This window comes from Lampetra planeri, chromosome 45, assembly GCF_965212315.1.
Source record: "Lampetra planeri chromosome 45, kcLamPlan1.2.h2, whole genome shotgun sequence".
Lineage (NCBI taxonomy): Eukaryota > Metazoa > Chordata > Hyperoartia > Petromyzontiformes > Petromyzontidae > Lampetra > Lampetra planeri.
The window spans coordinates 4,231,865-4,251,179 of NC_136151.1; the positions used below are offsets into that span (position 1 = coordinate 4,231,865).

Consider the following 19,315-nt stretch of genomic DNA (forward strand, 5'->3'; position numbering starts at 1 on the left):
GGGGCAAGGTGGTTCGGAGTTTTGTAGGTTAACAGGATTTAAAACGGAGACATTTTTGTATTCTTTTCAGCATCGTCACGATGCGTGGGGAGGATGGCTCGTAGGCGTCCACTGCACATTTCGTCATTTGTTGTTTCAACTTGCCTCTCTCTGTCTTGTAGTGCCAATATGCTCAAGTAGTGGCCACATTTTTCCGATACCAATCTCGTTATGATGTCATCGTCAATCCATTATGTGTGATTTTCTTCTCTTTACGGTTTCTTCCATTTTTCCGAACAACAACACTTTAAAAAATTATGTTCATGTCCATGCTACTACATATGATTTCCAAATAGTGTCAGTTTCCTTCTCATCACTGCCTGCTTTGGAATCAGGATTTTTTTTGTATTTGCAACTTTTTTCTTACTTCGACGCTGGTCAACTCTTTCGCTCCAGCTTAAATTTATGCAGTAACCCTTCTTTAGCAATACATGCTTACATGAAAAAACATGGTTTTCATATTCGTATAAATGTATTTGTTTTAACGAAGATAACATGAGCAACACGACACCATATTTTGGAACAAGAAATCTTTATTTTGCGTTTCATAACTGAAAGTGAAAAGTGAATGTATAATCTCACAAGTATTCAATACAGTTTGACAATAATAATGGGTCTCTAATAGATCCATGAGGTGTGGTCTCTGGCTGCCAGGTGCTTATTAAGAGAACGCTCCTTCACGTATTTACTAATTGCACAATGATCAGCATGACGCGACATAAGTTGGCTGAGCGATTTGCAACAGCTCCATCGCTAACAGACATCGCATTTGTGCAGACACCGACCATCAACCTCCGAGTGGAGGTGGGAACACTACTGAAGTGTGCCACCAGTCTTATCAGACATAGAGAAACCATACTCTTTGGTTCTTTCGGTAAAGTCACGTAGTTAGCTTTTGGCTAAGCATCGAACAAAGATGGTGGTCACCGCATCATCGCGCGGCGCTTTAACAGGTACTTCTGCGGCCATCTGGAATGTTCTCTTTCTTCCAATATTAGGAAGCCACTTGGAGCTATGACACTTTTATATCGTCATCTAGATTGACAAACTCATTTCTTTAAAACGTGTTGTGTTTAGTTTGTTGTCCTTCCCCCGCACCGATTAGCGTGGTTGGCTACGTAAGGTGGGAAAGAAGTTAACATTTTAAATACTTGCATTTAATTCTCTATGTATAATCTTGATTTGAGGCTTTCATGACTGCAAGAATCCATACTCTTTGGTTCTTTCGGTAAAGTCACGTAGTTAGAAATAAAATAAAATATTTCTAACTACGTGACTTGCTTGACCCTGCGTCGTCCCCTCGCCATCACCAGCTCTAATATGGGCTACATCGCCTTCTCGCTATCTTGCCGCGCTTCCAACTCTTTTATGGCCTGCGGGTGAAGACACGAGGGCAAGACGTAAAATTCAGAGCGGAATGACGTTTCTATAGCGATGGCGGTTGTTCAGAGCCACTTGCCTACAATACTCCAGAACCCCTCTGTGTTTGTGTTGTTTCAGTCGTGAAGCAACTTTAATTACAATGTGTGACTTGGTGTGTGTGATTGCGTGCCATGTACAACACGGTCCCATAATTGTAGTTCACTCCTCCCAACCAAAGGTTTAAAATGTCATTGTATTGGCTCCGACAATCTGTAACGCCCGTGGCAACAATATCTCGAGTAAAGATGATCCAATACGAACCAACACTTCGGTAGATAGTACGTGACTTACCCCTACAGAATACTGGCCACATTGATCACAGGATTTCCCCCAAAAGTTGGAGACAAAACCAGCACTTAAAGGAATTACATCAGAAACACACATATCACTAATTGCTGATAACTCTGATCTATCACTGTCAACTAATTTCGCTGTAAACTCAAAATTTAAAATGTTCAATAAAGCCTAGAAAGCATATCCATAGTGATTTAGTGACAGTCTTACTCTGCTCAACTTAAGACTCACATTACCTCTAACCCCAAACGCCTGATCCTTTCAATCTACCTTCTGTCCGACTTACTCCACGGAGACTGCATTTGCCAGAGTCTTCCACGACATTCTTTCAATCGTCGACTCCGCTGCAATCACGGCTCTCATTGGTCTTGACATTTCATCAGCTGTCGATTCTGTTAATCACCTACAGCTTACCAGTCTTCTTGAGTCCGACTTTGAAATCGGAGGATTAGTCCTAAAATGAATCTCATCCGATTTGGCCGAAAGAGATCCTCCTCTGTTAAAACAGACGAATCCACATCCACTTTCACAAAGGACTCGTGCAGGGACCCCCAAGGCTCAGTGCATGGGCCACGACAATATGCTTTCTACACATCCCCCCATCCTGCCGACGTATTAATAGTTTCGGAATTAAATTCCACTCTTATGCTGATGACATTCTATTATACACACCAATGAACCCCGCTAATGCTCAAGTAGTTGAAAAATATTCAGAGTGCACAGCAGCTTCGCAGCACTGGTTCTGGTCGAATGATCTTTCTTTAAATGCTGCCAAATCTGAAGCCACACTCATTGGCACCAGAAAACGACTCATGTCACCCTCTCTACCGCTCAACATCACCTTCACCGGCACCGGCATTCCCCTTATGGACCGCATCAAATTCACCGTTGTCACTCTGGATTCTTCCACCTTGTCTCTGGACATTCATGTCAACTACTCTTCGTCACCCACGTCCAGTCATTACCATAAATATTGCCGACAATGTCGCCTGCAGTCTAGATCGGCCCTCACCTCGACTACTACAATGTCGTTCCCTCCAAGTCATCATCAATCAACGTCTTCAAATTACAAGGTTTCAGAACAACCTTCCTCGTGTCGCCCTTGGTGTCCACCAACCCACGACTCGACTCGGCCACCGCTCTCCGTGCTCTTCATTGCCTCCCTTTCCCCAGCAAGGACAAATTATAATAATCGCCTACATTTGTTGAGGCATGGCAGAGATGAGCGTCACCAACACTCTCCATAGGGACTATTTAAAATGACACCAAAGCCAAGCTCTCAAAAGGGATGCGGCTCATTTTTATCATTCTGTGCAGTGGTGTCTGCAGAGAGCATTCAGAGGCGGCTCCTGCCGAGACGTGATTTCTCTGCACATTTTAATTCACATATAATGAGAGTAAAAATACATTTTTGTAGATGTATCATTTCATCCCGAATACCAGGATGGGATCTTTGGATTAAGCACGGTACATTACCACTTACCGGATCGCTTCAACATCCTTTTAACAGTCACCCTCTTCTGCTTCATGTTGAAGTAAACTATGACCAACACGAGTGCAGTCAGGACGAAAATGAGGACTGCTGTAAACGCGACTGACGTGGCATCTGAATATTTTATGAAGGAGAAAAACAACAACAAGCTGTCAACAGCAGTCCTCTCTCCGCCTACTTGTCAGGTCTATGTGATACATTGCAATGTATACGAATGCAGTACGTTGTATTAACGCAACCTCTATAAAAAATAAAACCATAAAATCATTATAATTTGCATAATTTCTACAGTTTTTTCTAAAAAGTCGACCCCTTCAGTTTCATGTTTAAGTAAAATATGTACAACAGGAGTGCAGTCAGGACGAAGCCGAAGATTGTTACCAACACGACTACTGTGGTGTCTGAAATTTTATGAAGGAGAAAAAAATAAGCTGTAAACAGCAGTCCCCTCTTCGCCTAATTGTCTGGTCTCTATGATGCATTGCAATGCATGGGAATCCACACCTCTATCAAACAATACAATTATTGCTCTTTGCATTATTTCTATGGTTTGTTTAGCATAATATCGTGAAGGCGTTTTTTCACAAATTATCATTTGAAGCAGTTTGACAGCTGTTGGCGATATTTTTTGATAATTTGCCTTCCCCAAAGAACGAACTTTGCAGGTAATTTTCACATTTGAACCGCGATACCAGAACACATGGCCTTCTATTTCCAAATAAGGTTACCAGACCTCTATCATTCACCATGAAGCAGATGGTGCATTTTATTTTGTTGAATGCACCAGCAGAATCAACTAGGGTAGCCGTTGGGCTTAAACCATAAACCTCTGAAATGAGAAGTAAAAGCGCTACTACCCAGTGTGCAGATTTGGAGGCAAGGGGACTCCAGCCTAAAACTTCTGTGTAGAGACAATAAATATTAGGTGTTCAGTATTGCACAGGGAAGTGAACTGATAACATCACACATGGCAATACTTGACCATGCATGCAGTCCCTGAAGCCTGCAATAGACATAAGGTTGAGTTTCAATTCGTGCTTCTACTGCAGACAGCTTCTGTCTGCTGTTTCAGTTGTCAGGCTGTTCCTGTCAGCGGAGAAACAAAACAGCTTACATGGGTGTGGCTCCTCAGGCAGGCAAATTCCCGAATCGCCGTCCCTCTTCAGCCCCTCCGTGCACCGACACACCGTGTCCTGTGCCAAGGAGCAGTTAACAACCGCCTGCTCACCTGCAATGAGAAAGTTTATCAGTCTCAACGAAGATGGTTGGCTACGTACAGTGCGAAAGTTCAACAAACATACACACAAAGAGACCCACAGACACCCAGACCCATACAGACCCACAGACACTCACAGATTAGCACGGTTGGCTACAGATGGTGCGAAAGTTCAATAAACATACATGCACAGAGACCCACAGACACCCAGACCCATACAGACTCACAGAGACACACAAATTAGCACAGTTGGTTTTGTATGGTGAGAACGAAGTTAAACATGTATTAATAATAAAGGTTTTCTGTCTTCTTGGTTTTTTCGGTAAAGTCACGTAGAAGGGAAGTAATAAAATAATAAAAATAAAACATAATAGAATAATTCTCACGACGTTTCGGCTACAACGCAAGCAGCCGTCTTCAGGTGAAGAATGAGACACTGCCAAGCTAGGAGCTTATATATAAGCTGAGTTGGGGGTGTAAGAAGAGCGCCTTAACAAAAGAATGTGCATATCAAGAGGAATGTAGCATATTCATGGGAAATGCGTAGGAGGTGGGCGGGGGGGGTTTCAAAGTCATATTATGAGGATCAGCAGCACCAAAGGGAGGGGGCAGGGGTAGCATTAACAAAGGGAATGTTAATAGTATGTAGAAGCAATGAAACATGTGAATGGGAGAGCGGTGGCAGCAGATCCGCAGCGGAGCAAATAATGTATTCCCTGTGGAGAACACAAGATACACAGTTAATGCCAGTGAGTGGACTGCGGTCTGAAAGTCACACTATACACTACACTATACACAACCTCCGAATAGCACGTTTGGCTACGATCGGTGCAAAAAACGTTAAACAAACATAGACATTATTATACACTACACAATGTGCAATCTATGATGAGCATGGTTGGCTATGTATAGTGCAAACGAATTTAAACATTCATGTAATATCCTGTATTTGAATCTGAATTTCAGCTGCCTGTGATTATACCGAGTTGATGTTAAGTAGCAGCACCAAAAAACTATCGTGTTATAATAGATTTTTCAATTAATTTGGGAAAGTTCGAGCTCTGAGAATTACACATTTCAAGTTTCATTTCCACTTGTCTGTTAGGATACAATTGCCTAACCCTAGCATTAATAAAGGAGTCTACTAATGGGAGTTAAGATGTGGTTCGGTGATGTCATCTTCAGTGGCGTGTGAGAGTTCCCAGGCATTCGTTGTCTCTTGACAAGATCATGATTTGGGCAATTGGAATATTTAGTTCAAGGTGGGTTTGTCTCTCTTTTATAACCTTTTGGTCAGTTGCTCGTCAAGTTTTGTCTTTTCTCCATGCCAGTTAAAATGGGAGTATCCAGAGGAACACCCATCATGCATATAAAAGATGAGTGTCACACACATTGCAGATATGACAGCAACCTACTTGCTGTGCTTCCACTTACCTGAACCACAGCTGCTGCACCACGAGCACTCCTCCTCCTGGTTGACTCTGTCATTAAAAGTGTCCTTAGGGCACAGGTCACACAAAGCCTTCCTGCCATCGACAATGCAGTCCATCACCTTGTACGTCCCTGAAGGACAACGAAGTGTGAGCAAGCAATAGAGTTGTTACAAACACACAGCGACCACAAGTTGGTTCAGAGAGACGCGCTCTGCACTGACAATCATCCAGTGTTAAGTTCTGTTCAGAGTACAGTTGCTTGACTAAAAACTAATTTCTTAAGTATCGAATCACTTTTTGTAGCCTGAAAATGATGAGGTCACGGAGTAAAAGCAAGGCCCAGTTGGGCTCCTTTCTACAGGAGTAGTGCCTGTGACTTGGTGGGGACAGGAAGCACCCGGGTACTACACTTTGTCGTTGGGAGTCTCCGTGCCTTTGTGTTGCTTTTACCTGCAGGGCACAACCGGCAGCAAACTCCTTCTTGTGTTTTGTAGAATCCATCTCCACACTCCTTGGCGGCAGACTGCTCCTGCAGTGCACAACACACCTGCAGAGAAGGTTCACACAGAATGGAGTGATTTAGGGTGACGTCGCCAAACGTCGCGATTCTGGTATCTGCGACAGTCCCGGTGCTTTCAAAAAGGCTGTGCCGCTGTTGTTTTCGTGACGCGTTTGTTAGCATTGGTATTTTGTCCCGAATCCATACCTGGTGTTCAATAACACGGGTAAAATAGTCAGAGAATTGTCTTCAGACACACACACCTTGTATGTTGGAAAATGTCACATTCTGATGGCATTAGGTGGACCAATGTTCCAATTAGCGAGTTCAATTCCAAATCAGAGGTTGACCAAACCCAGCACTTTGTGAGAGGTTAAAATAAAAGCTACGGTAGATCTTCGATTATCCAGGGGCTTCGGGGGGGAAGTGGGTGCCAGATTTTCAAAAACGCCAGATAATCACCAAATAATTATTTATTTGCACATTCTTCATAATGCTATATTTTCAGGTATTGTGCCTATTTTTTTGTGCTTTACATTTATATTCTTTGGTTATTTCAGTAAAGTCACGTAGATAGATAAAATAAACAAATAAAAACTAAAATAAAACAGAAACAACGACGTTTCGATGTGTTGCGATTGAAATGTCGTGGTTTCTGTTTAATTTTATTGTTTATTTTATCTATCTACTTGACTTTACCGAATGAACCAAAGAATATTAATTCTGCAGTCACGAAAGTTAAGTGAAAATTGATCTTACATTTGTTTACTATGTGAAATTGGCATTAATAAAACTACAAATAGACTAAAATAAACACATTTTTGGGGTTGTTTGGTAGAATCGTGTAGATAGGTTAAAAGAAAATGACAAAAAATAACAAAAAACTACGACGTTTTACTACGATGTTTCGATCACAACACAAGCGATCGTCATCAGGAGGAAAAAAGAGGGGGAAAGCTACTGAGGCAGACTGTTTTAAAGGTTTAAATGGGTGTAGCCCAAGGGTCATAAACGAAGTGGGCAGGGCTAGTGATGTCAATGTGAGAAATTAGCTTGTAAATGTAAGATCGGAGAGCGGCCTCCACGAGGGCGTGGAGGTGGCTATGTTACTGTGAGAAATAAAGTATGTTCATGGCAGATCGCAGAGCAGCAACGTCGAGCTCAGCGAGTGAGGTGGCTGTGTTAGTGTGGGAAATTTAACCTCTTAATGTGAACCTGGTAATTAAATAAACATCCTACTTTAAAACGTTACTGTATTTACTGTACCGTACTTACCACTACCAATCTCGACGACTGTGCATGGGGTAATGTACATACGTGCAGTATTTTCATGAAGTTGTATGTAGTGTATAATGTAGTATATATACTATGTTACACGGAAATAAAGCATAGTTACGTTTTTTTCACACACGCGGTGCCGATAGCCGGACTCGTTACATTCTTTGGGAGCGGTTTCGCCGGATAATGTTGGATAATGGCGCACCGAATAATTGATGATCGACTGCATTCTTAAAGTGCTCATAACAAGGGGAATATTTTTAGAGGTTTTTTTTAGTGTGTCTATGAGCGTGGCCTGGCATTGTTGTGTAATAAAAGACTCCGTCAGGCACTGCTGTTCTCCGCTTGTCTTTTATTTAGGTTCTTCTCCGCACCCCCCACTGGCCTCCTCTCTGACCAGTGTCGTCTCGCGCGCACCCCACGCACGCTCCCTCTCGCGTGCTCCGCACGCTCCCCCGTTAGCTCCTCTATTCCCGCACTCCGCACACCGCTGGTCGACGGCGTGCTGAGGTCCTTCGGCCACGTGGCCGATGGCGCGGATCTTTCCTCACCACCCAACGTGGCTCAGCCTCTTAACTTCCCCGACTGCCCTGATCTCTTCCGGGCTCCCACTTATATACATTCCCCCCACGTGACCCTGACTCCTCCCCTTCCGGATCCTCAGATCCGGCCTTCCCATACTACCCCGCTGGCTCCGCCCCCATTCACCTCGCCTCCCATTGGAGCCGAGGTGAACGGTGGCCCCTCCCACACGCCCCGCAGACCAAGCTCCGCCCCCCAATACCCCGGGCCGTGTGATTGGACCCGAGCCCAGCAACAACCCATTTACGCTCGCATTACAGTTGCATAGAGAGAGCGAGCGTGGAATTGACTGTGTCACACCACAAAAACGAGGTGAAAATATTTCAGGAAAATTCGTGCCACTTCAAGGAAATGTTTACATATCCACTCAGAACCCCCCCCCCCCGTCACTAACCCCTATCCACACTAACCCCAATGTTGCCTCTGTGACACATTGTGATTACTTTTACTGGCTCCAATAAGGAAGTATAGGTATTGTGCAATATTGTGTTGTTATTGCAGCAGCAGCAGCATACTGGCTATTCACCCAGATGCGGGAGTCGGTTTTCACACAGGTGTAATGCGGGCGTAAACGGCTTCGCAGATATGACGTCATGGGGGGGAGGAGTTAGGTCACGTGTGAGAGAGGGGTGAGGTCTTAAGGGAGAGATACCGGAAGAGACGGGAGAGTGTGGGAGACAGAGTTAGAGTTAGGCCACGCAGGGCGGAGGTCGAGGAGTGGCGAGATCGCCACACACACGGGGAAGTAAGACTTGGCACCGTCGGCCAGCGGTGACCAAGCGCGGAGGAACGACGGGCAGCGGTGGAGCTGCAGTGAGGGCAGCGGTGGAGCTGCAGTGAGGGCAGCCGGAGGACTGCACAGGGGATCTGCAGCGGAGCTGCAGAGGTGAGGAGGCTACGGGAGCGAGAGCAGCTATGGAGCTGCCAAGGGGAGAGCTCTGAGCGAGGGCCGTGTGGGAAAAGTGTAAGAACCCGAATAAAGGACAACGGAGACAGACCCAGGATCGAGTCCTTTATTACACAAGGTTGAGAGAAAAGAAAAACATCTATTCTATCCGTCCTACCGAGTCTAACAACTCGCAAAAGGGACTCGTCTCACGTCCTCTGGCTTGGTTAAACACAAGGACGACGTTAATCAATCAAAGGGTTGAATGAATAGAATTGGGCTCTCAACTGATTGAACGGCATCAGTCAGTCCATCAATACCACCACCACTACCCACCATCCACCGCCCACAGAAAACCACAGGCTCTGACGGTTGGCTACGTACGGTGCAAAAGAAGTTTAACATACGTATATACACAGAGACCCACAGACACCAAGACCCATAAATACTCACAAAGACCCATAGAGACCCACAGATTAGCACGGTTCGCTACGTATAGTTGCAAAATAAGTTCAACATAATACATACACAGACACACAGACTCATATAGACACCCATTAAGGTTAGTTTGGTTGGCTACGTACGGTGGTGCGAAAGAAGTCCAACATACACACGTACATACACGTCCCACCCAACACTTCCCCAGGGCTTTCAAACAACCACGCAGAAACGTGTACAAAAATCACTCCGCCTTGTGCACATTACGCAAAAAAAATACCATCAGCAGTTTCCAAAGAACTGCATCGTGGTCCTCGTGTCTCAGTGTCACAAGAATTAGTTTTTTTTCTTCCATTTGCAAGTAAATGTCGAATTGTGGCTACATTTGGATCGTGACGCTGGCAAACAATGGCTTTCTCTTGTGAACAACGTCACGGGACGCCCATTACACATTGGAGTTGGTGACACACGCAGTCGCGATCGGGGCAGCCACTGGAAATCGAACCCCGATTTGTCTGCAACGCGGTGGCGAATGCGTTTACCACTGGAGGGCCATAAAACCGCCGTCGATGGCGATACAAAAATAAAGGTTAGGGAAAACCCAGATTTTCATTTACCCCATGCTTGTGGTAAAGTGTAAAGAAGTCGGTTGGACTGGTTTCGACCCAGTGAGCATGGCGGTGGATATGAGATGGATATGTGCGATATGAGGCCTGTTTCCTTAAGAATTTGAGGCACATCGTGCCACTTATAACCTCGTGTTTTTCACACCAATGTTGTCGTGTTAGCCTCTGTGATGATGATTACGACTGTAAAAAAAAATGATGTACGAACCTTCCATTATCACGGTTGGCTACGTACTATGTGAAAGAAGTTCAACATGCGTACATACAGACAGACGCGCATACACCAGATCCATGAAGACCCACAGTGGCCCAAATAATTATCAGGGCAGGTTACTATACACTACACCAGTGGTTCTTAGCCTGGGGTGGACGCAGACCTGGGGGTTAGAGATGCCCTTTCTGGGGGTGCGAGACACGGACAGATTATTTTTTTACACGGTAAATCATTTAAACGCAAATTAAAAACGGGCACGTAATCACTGTTTCATCAAATCCGATTTATTTTTTAACATTATAATTTTTTTTATAATGATTAAGAACCAAACGGATACAAGGCTGCAGTAAAGGTTAAGAACCACTGCACTACACGATACACTACACTGCTATATACCACACCACTATGCGCTACACGACTATACACAACCTCCGATTAGCACGGTTGGCTACGTACGGTGTGAAAGACGTTCAACATAGGAAGCTGTTGCCCCTTCCACGAAAGACGCCTGTGAGCGTGATTTCATTATTGTGGAGAAGCTGTTGCACAGCAGCTTCCACACAGCAGCTTCTTGACACAACGGGACCACGAATCCAATGGCAAGAAGACCAAGGACGATTGGAGACGTCGTTCTACTGAAGGCGTCTATTGCCGTCACAGCCGTTGAGATGTTAACATCCTCTTCTGCCTGCTCCCCGTTGAGTACTTGTTAACCCGTGGCTGGGGCCAGGTAGGCTTATTCTAATGGAGGTCTATAATCACAATGTCAAAGCATCGTCAAAGGATATACTACACTACTATATACCACTGCTCTAGAGGAGTTGTACACCCCTAGCTGCCAGTGCTATTCAGTGGCCTAAAATAAAATGTTTCGCTCCGGATGATCGCTGCAAAGTATGACCTGTGTTTTGATTTAGTGTGCTGATCTTAAAGGTGCATTGAAAAATTATAATACTCCGATTGATGCACCTGCTGTTGTGGAGTGACTCATGCAGCCAGCTATGGCTGCAGGGTTTTTGTAGTAAATGTTGTTTATGTCATTTATTGTGAAAATTCCGTCACAGTTCCTATGATCACTGTTTCATTGCCTTCATGGCTTTATTTTGGTGATTTCGAAAAGTGTATTGGTTTAGCCATGTTTGTTCGTTGTAGTACAGAGTTAGACTGATGGCCTTAATCTAAGTTGTCTTGTGTTTTTTGTTGTTGTTTGACTTGCATCCCACTGGGATTTTTGCACACAGCGTTGGTGTACGGTGTTTTTTTCTGCAATATTTTGCTGTCTTTTCTTGGATTTTCTGTTTGCACTCAGTTACATATTCACTTTAAGATGTTTTTTTGTTCATGTTTTTGTTTTTTGTTTGTTGCGGTTGCACCCGATTCAAGAGCCGAATGGCTCACAGGGCTATACCTAATAAATAAACTTGAACTTGATATACGTGGTGTTTTTTAAAGAGAAAAAATATATTTCCATCTGCAGTCCTTACGACACCCCTTGCTGGTGCTGTTTCGGATGAATGGACTGTTCAACAATGCCCCCCCACTCCCCTCGTTTCTTAACCAATATTTCTTGTATGAGAAGAGAGAGAGAAAATATTTTTCATCACTTTAGAAAGAGCCAGGCTACTATACTGATAAGTCTACTGAAAAGTCTGCCATTGTGCATCACTCTAGAAAGAGTACTGAGTTTGTAAATGTTTTGGATTTGCTCTCCAACACACGAGTGGTGTCGTACTAGTAACGAATTGGCACGTTCTGTTTACGTGACTAACCTTACTAGTTGGCTGTGTCGGGTGGTGGAAGGTTTAACGACACATTTATATATTTACGCGAACTAACCCTGCATAAAGCCTTAAGGGAAAACCTCATGAATTATTAATTTACGTCAAAATCTCAGGTTTGTGGTTAAGTGGCAGATCAGATCAACTGCACAGCGGATAATCGAGAGTGTGCTGTATATCCAAGCCACATTGTCACTCGTCTACACAAGGCAACACGCGCTAGTGTGGTTCTCTGGTCTGCCCGGAGGCAACACGTAGCAATCTTGACACCCCAAGCTGCCGTCGTGGGTGCATAGATCTATCGAACAAATTATTCGAGTGTATAACAAGGCATGGGTTACTGTAGTACCATAGTGTTTTGTTTGTTATATATGTGATTTATACCTATATATGCATATTGAACGTCTTTCGCATCGTATGTAGCAAACCATAATAATCGGAGGTTGGGTGGATGGACAACAATCTAACCGCAGTTTATGTAAACGTTGTAAACAATTTAAGTCTAAAACAGGCAGACGCCTTCAGACAGTCAAGCGACAAGGACAACCAATGTGGGACAGAGAGATTGGCAGCCACGCATCGGTTTCCACAGCCACGTCATATACTTTAGTTACGGTGGCTAGGTTAAGTGGCTGATATCATCATCAAGTGCAAATGTATAGCAGCAGCCACATACTCGAAACGTGTGATTATTTATTCTAAATGTGCAGAGGAAAAAACAGAGAACCTGGAGAAAATTCCAGTCGACCACCCGAGTGGAGAGAGAGACACGCAAACTCCAAATATACAACAGAACGTGCAGTCAGGGTCGGGATCGAACTCACGACCTCCTGTATACTAGGCGAGGTAGTTAACATCTCCTAACAACCGTGTCGATGATGAAAGAGAGAAAGAGACACGCAAACTCCAAATATACAACATAACGTGCAGTCAGGGTCGGGATCAAACCCACGACCTCCTGTATACCAGGCGAGATAGTTAACATCTCCTAGCCACCGTGGCGCCCGCTACGAGCAGTAGTCCTCACCAGTAGTAGAAGCAGAAGACGCATCTCTGTCCACATGGTCATGACGCGCTCCTGCTCCTCGTCACATCTCTCGGTGTTGAACGTCTGTGTGAGTGCGTGAGAGAGGCTCAGTGTGGATGATGAGAGAGCAGATCGGTGTGTGTGTGTGGATTTGTGTGAGTGGGGTGTGTTTGAGTGTGTGAGATGTTGAGTGTCTGTGTGAGACTGGGCGGGTGAGGGTGTTGTGTGTGTGCGGGTGTGATTGAGTGTGGGTGAGTATGAATGTGTGTGCGTGAGATTCGGTCTGGACGAGGGTGGATCGGTGTGTGTGTGTTTGAGGCGTGGGTAGGATTCAGTGCGGGTTTGTTTTAGTGAGAGATTGAGTGTGTGAGTGTGTGTATGTGATGGTGGATGAGTGTGTGTATTTGGGGGTGGGTGAGTGAGTGGGTGAGTGTGTGTATTTGGGGGTGGGTGAGTGAGTGGGTGAGTGTGTGTATTTGAGAGTGGGCGAGTGAGTGGGTGAGTGTGTGTATTTGAAAATGGTTGAGTGTGTATATTTGAGATTGAGTGAGTGGGTGAGTGTGTGTATTTCACAGTGGGTGAGTGAGTAGGTGAGTGTGTGTGGGGTTTAGAGCGTCTGTGTAAGAAGTGTGGTTTTTGAGTATGGATGTCTGTGTGTTAGATTGGGGACTGTATGTCGGTGAGTATGAACGAGTGTTTGAGTCTGTCTGTCTCTCTCACCACTCTTTGGCGAACATCGTAGGAGGTGATCGTGCGTGGGTCTTCAGAAAGTGCCTGTTATGATAAAATGTCACGTCAAGAAACGAATCACGTTGTTGGCCTGCCGATGTACGGATGTTACTTGGCGGAAATGGTCACCGTGGAATGCGGCCAGGTGAGTTGGAGTGTCGTGTCACTGTTGACATACGACGTCCAGTAGTAACACAGGTGATGCACTGAAATGTGCAGTACATTCTGAGGCTTCGTGGCCGAGTGAGTGGGTGGGTCTCGACATTTGCCACAGGGTGGAAACAGATCTTCTACCGTACGGCTGCTGTTGTCGATGGCAGAGATTACGACCAAAATTTCGCATTCACGTGGTCAAGTAAACCGATAACCGTCATCTGGAGCAAGGGGAGTGTATTGCCGTGATGTCTCTATTAGTCTATGGGTCTATGCGTGTCTATGGGTCTCTTTGGGTCTCTCTGTACCTGGGTCTAGATGAGGCTCTGGGTCTTGAGTCTCTGTGAGTCTCTATAGGTGTGTGAGTCTATATGAGTCTCTATGGGTATCTGAGTCTCTCAGTCGCTATGGGTCTCTGAGTCTCTGTGAGTATCTGTGAGTTTCTATGGTCTCTGAGTTTCTGTGAGTCTCTATGGGTATCTGAGTCTCTATGGGTCTCTGAGTCTCTATGGGTCTCTGAGTCTATGGGAGTCTCTATAGGTCTTTGAGTCTCTATGGGCCTCTGAGTCTCTGTGAGTTTCTATAGGTCTCTGAGTCTTTATGGGTCTCTGAGTCTCTGTGAGTTTCTATGGTCTCTGAGTCTCTGTGAGTCTCTATAGGTCTCTGAGTCTATATGGGTCTCTGAGTCTATGTGGGTCTCTATGCGGCTCTGAGTCTCATGAGTCTCTATGGGTCTCTGAGTCTCTGTGGGTCTCTATGAGTCTCTTCTTCTTCTTGTCATATGGCTGATGTAGATGGCAGAGACAACAACTATAATGTCATATTCAGGTGGTCGAGGCAGCAGACAACCATGATCAGGAGTAGCGGAGTAGTGAATCGTCATCGCTATGATGACTCCTGCTTCGTATTTGTGGATCGGGGCGTTGTGTTGCTACACCTCGTACTACGATCTCTCGTTCTAGATAACAACAGTCGCACTACTACTGCCCGAGAGGTTTTTAATGCTCCATTTGTGCATCAGGGTATCATCCATAAGCAGCTTGGTGGAAGAACGAACCCAAAAGACCGATGCAGCGCTAGAGACACGCTCCCTGCATGTTTCGTATCGACTACAGCAGTGGTGGTTCTCAACCTCGGGACCACTGGGGAGTACACATGACGTGATTTATAAATGTGTGAAATTATACTATACATGAAAGTCATTGCATACTACACTATACACTACGCTGCGTGGGTCTTCAGAAAGCGCCTGTTATAATACAATTTCACGTCAATAAACGAATCACGTTGTTGGCCTGCTGATATACGGATGTTACTTGGCGGAAATTGTCACCGTGGAATGCGGCCAGGTGATTTGGAGTGTCGTGTCACTGTTGACATACGACGTCCAGTGGTAACACAGGTGAGGCACTGAAATATACAGTACATTGGTGAGGCTTCGTGACCGAGTGAGTGGGTGGGTCTCGGCATTTGCCACAGGGTGGAAACAGATCTTCTACCGTACGGCTGCTGTTGTCGATGGCAGAGATTACGACCAAAATTTCGCATTCACGTGGTCAAGTAAACCGATAACCGTCATCAGGAACAAGGGGAGTGTATTGCCATGATGTCTCTATTAGTCTATGGGTCTATGCGTGTCTATGGGTCTCTTTGGGTCTCTCTGTACCTGGGTCTACATGAGGCTCTGGGTCTTGAGTCTCTGTGAGTCTCTATAGGTGTGAGTCTCCGTGAGTCTCTATGGGTCCGTGAGTATATATGAGTCTCTATGGGTATCTGAGTCTCTCAGTCGCTATGGGTCTCTGAGTCTCTGTGAGTCTCTGTGAGTTTCTATGGTCTCTTGAGTCTCTGTGAGTCTCTATGGGTATTTGAGTCTCTATGGGTCTCTGAGTCTCTATGGGTCTCTGAGTCTATGTGAGTCTCTATAGGTCTTTGAGTCTCTATGGGCCTCTGAGTCTCTGTCAGTTTCTATAGGTCTCTGAGTCTCTATGGGTCTCTGAGTCTCTGTGAATCTCTATAGGTATGTGAGTCTCTATGGGTTTCTGAGTCTCTGTGAGTCTCTATGAGTCTCTTCTTCTTGTCATATGGCTGATGTAGATGGCAGAGAAAACAACTATAATGTCATATTCAGGTGGTCGAGGCAGCAGACAATCATGATCAGGAGTAGCGGAGTAGTGAATCGTCATCGCTGTGATGACTCCTGCTTCGTATTTGTGGATTGGGGCATTGTGTTGCTACACCTCGTACTACGATCTCTCGTTCTGGATGACAACAGTCGCACCACTACTGCCAGAGAGGTTTTTAATGTTCCATTTGTGCATCAGGGTATCATCCATAAGCAGCTTGGTGGAAGAGCGAACCCAAAAGACCGATGCAGCACTAGAGACACGCTCCCTGTGTGTTCCGTATCGACTACAGCAGTGGTGGTTCTCAACCTCGGGACCACTGGGGAGTACACATGACGTGATTTATAAATGTGTGAAATTATACTATACATGAAAGTCATTGTATACTACACTATACACTACGCTATACACTACTATAGACTATACACTATACTATACATTACATTATACACTACACTCTACACTACTATACACTGTAAAAAATGTGACCCATTGTTACTTAAAAAAATTATGGCAACAAAGTGACACGTAATATAATTGAATAGATTTTAAGCACTACAACTTTGAATAAAAATTATTGAATAAATTAACTAAAATAATAATTAAAAATAAGTAAATGGTAATAAAAGCAACAGTTAAAATGTGTTGGATTTAGTAATAGGATGCCAAATGATGAGTTATATAGCCTAAAAAAATTGTGTAAATCCAAATAGATTTTACAAGGAAAAGTGATTTATATTTACTAAATATCTGAGCAATGATAATTTAGATTTACTAAATATCTGGTGGAATCTGATTAATATGTATTAATGATCTGGGTGAAATTGATTTACATTTACTAATTGTCTGGGTGAAATTGATATAAGCTTACTAAATATCTGGATGAAAATGATTTGGATTTACTAAATAAAATACTTATATTGAATGTCTGTTGCCATAACTTTTCTATTTCTAATCCACTCAATATCATGCCTTCGTGGTGCCACAATTCACTTACGTTAAGTCAACCGATCACCATGAAAAAGATAATAACCATGAAAAGGAACAGCAGATTAACATTTATTGGTGCAATTTTGTCTCAACATGTTTATCCAACATATTACAAGTACAAAACAAAGACAGAAATCATGTATGTGTACAATAGGGATACAATACTGGAAGTATTTATAATTTGTGGGCATTACAGGCACAGATTCCTTTTTTGGATGTGATTCAAGGTTTAGTCTTGTTAGCGCATTTAAATTACGACAATGTTTTTAAAAAAATCTGTAAAAATACTTTGATATTATTTCTTTTTAATATGCGCAAATTGAAATCCTAAGGGCCAATATGTTTTTCAAACAGCTAAAAGAGATTCAAACATCACGTGAATTGACTTGACGTGAATTGCATTCCCTGTACTTATACTAGTAGCCATAATCCACAATCCGGGTGGACCTATCTTTTTTAACATGCACAATTACAAGCATGGCTTCCTAACAAGTAAACTAGCACAGCCTACAGATGTTCTATGCATCTTACATCTATTCCTTTCGAACAAACACTTGCAATGGCCTAGGTCAGCGTCACATCAGAAGAAAGCACAATGTTAGAACACCCAAGAAACATTAAACAAAAATAAAGATAGCTTTCAATAACAAATCAGTGCATTCTCTGATAGCCTATCAGATGTATAGGCCTATAACGCAGAACTTTGACAGTCAGACTCAGTTATTAACTCGTTAAGCTCAGTCAAACTGAAGTACTTCTTCTTGGTGAAAATCTGAAAACACAATGCTAGTTCCCTTGGGACTATGCCTTCCAAAAGGTCATGTAGTACATCTGGTGGGTACCCAGACTCACAATGAAAGTGATTTATCAGTCAATGGACACGACCGCTTTACGCCAAAGCAATGAGTAACATTTGGATTTTCTCTCAGTTTGCACATGCAAACTATGTTCCTTCTTTGTCCGAGGTGGAAACACTCCGGTCCGCACTTCGTGTGTCTGGTACTCTGAAGAATGTCCAAGACAAAATCTACAGATGAACGGCCCCGTGAAACTTTCAACTAGTCCACTGATAGAATGTGCACCGAGATTGTCAGCTACAACACAATGTACTGTCCCTTTAATGTTTTTTCCAACACTGGAAATGAAAATCCCTTCCTGTTCTAGAATGACAAGATCCTTCAAGAGTGGTTCCAAAACTGCTCTGTATTCAAACTGTTTGACATCAACAGCTTTGCAAAGTAAAGCTAGGTGTATTGACGTTAATGCAGATTGCAACTTTGTTGGAACATTTGCCAAAACCCAATAAACAGCTGTTATTTTGTGTTTTTTTCTCGAAGTTCCTAGTGGGTTACACACCTCAAAGTCGTCAACGTAAAGGATTATAGACAGTCTTGTTTCTTCCCCAGCATAAAATCATTTTGCTTGAAGGATTTTCCATCAAAAATTAACTTAATATATCCAGTACTATTTGATTTTCTGGATAAAATTATTTCTGCAATGTCTTTATTCTTCAAGACTTCCTGCAAAGTCTGGAGAATAGGCACATATTGAAAGGTCTTGTTCTTTTCAGTATCAATAATATATTCAATGCTATCAACACACTGGAAATGCACCTTAAAATACTTTCTTCTCTTAAAAGCCGAACCAAGTAAACCACCTGCTCCAAGTGCTGTACTAATGGGATGGAAGTTGCACAACTGCTCTGACAATTCAGTTACGATGGCCTGGTCAATAATGCATTTATTCACCTTCAATGTTGAATCTAGTATGTTTCTAACAACTGCAACTGATACTGAAGATGAAATGAACTGAAGGTCTTCAACCAAGGTATCAATGCACTTCACTGAGGCATTATAGATTGTTTCTAGCTTCAGCAGAAGTAAGCCAATTCTTTGAAGAACTACGTATGATGCACTTTCCTGATCACAATCTAAACTAGTGCCCTCACCATCACTGGCCTCTGGTAAATCAGAATGGTCAACAGTCTGATTATGGCGACTCTCATACACGTCTTTCTTAAAATCACTCAAAGAATAGGATTTGTGTCTTCTGCTTTTGTGTTTTAGAAATGTATTGTATATATTTGTCTGAAAGTT

At 43.6% G+C, this 19,315-nt stretch overlaps 1 protein-coding gene across 2 annotated transcripts; it reads right to left on the reverse strand.

Annotated features, from left to right (window-relative positions):
* Positions 1–554: 554 nt before the first annotated feature.
* On the reverse strand, positions 555–14,161 carry LOC144733028 (tumor necrosis factor receptor superfamily member 23-like). 2 transcript variants are annotated; one of them, XM_078614752.1, is made up of 7 exons: positions 13,945–14,161; positions 13,225–13,308; positions 6,347–6,443; positions 5,898–6,026; positions 4,362–4,475; positions 3,239–3,361; positions 555–1,412 (listed from the first exon to the last, which is right to left on the reverse strand). In XM_078614752.1, exons 2-7 carry the CDS (start codon positions 13,264–13,266, stop codon positions 1,381–1,383), a joined length of 537 nt encoding a protein of 178 aa, XP_078470878.1. In that variant the 5' UTR covers positions 13,267–13,308; positions 13,945–14,161; the 3' UTR covers positions 555–1,380. The 2 variants fall into 2 exon arrangements, with proteins under 2 accessions (XP_078470878.1, XP_078470879.1); XM_078614753.1 differs by lacking the exon at positions 13,945–14,161 and having other exon boundaries at positions 13,225–13,832.
* Positions 14,162–19,315: the final 5,154 nt, after the last annotated feature.

Excerpts from the sequence above, each read along its gene's own strand:
- LOC144733028 (XM_078614752.1), bottom strand. The coding sequence starts at position 13,266 with ATGACCATGTGGACAGAGATGCGTCTTCTGCTTCTACTACTG. Across the intron at positions 6,444-13,224 it reads GTCTTCTGCTTCTACTACTG|GTGTGTTGTGCACTGCAGGA; the intron begins GTGAGGACTACT and ends CCTTCTCTGCAG. Across the intron at positions 3,362-4,361 it reads GCCTGAGGAGCCACACCCAT|ATGCCACGTCAGTCGCGTTT; the intron begins GTAAGCTGTTTT and ends TAAAATATTCAG.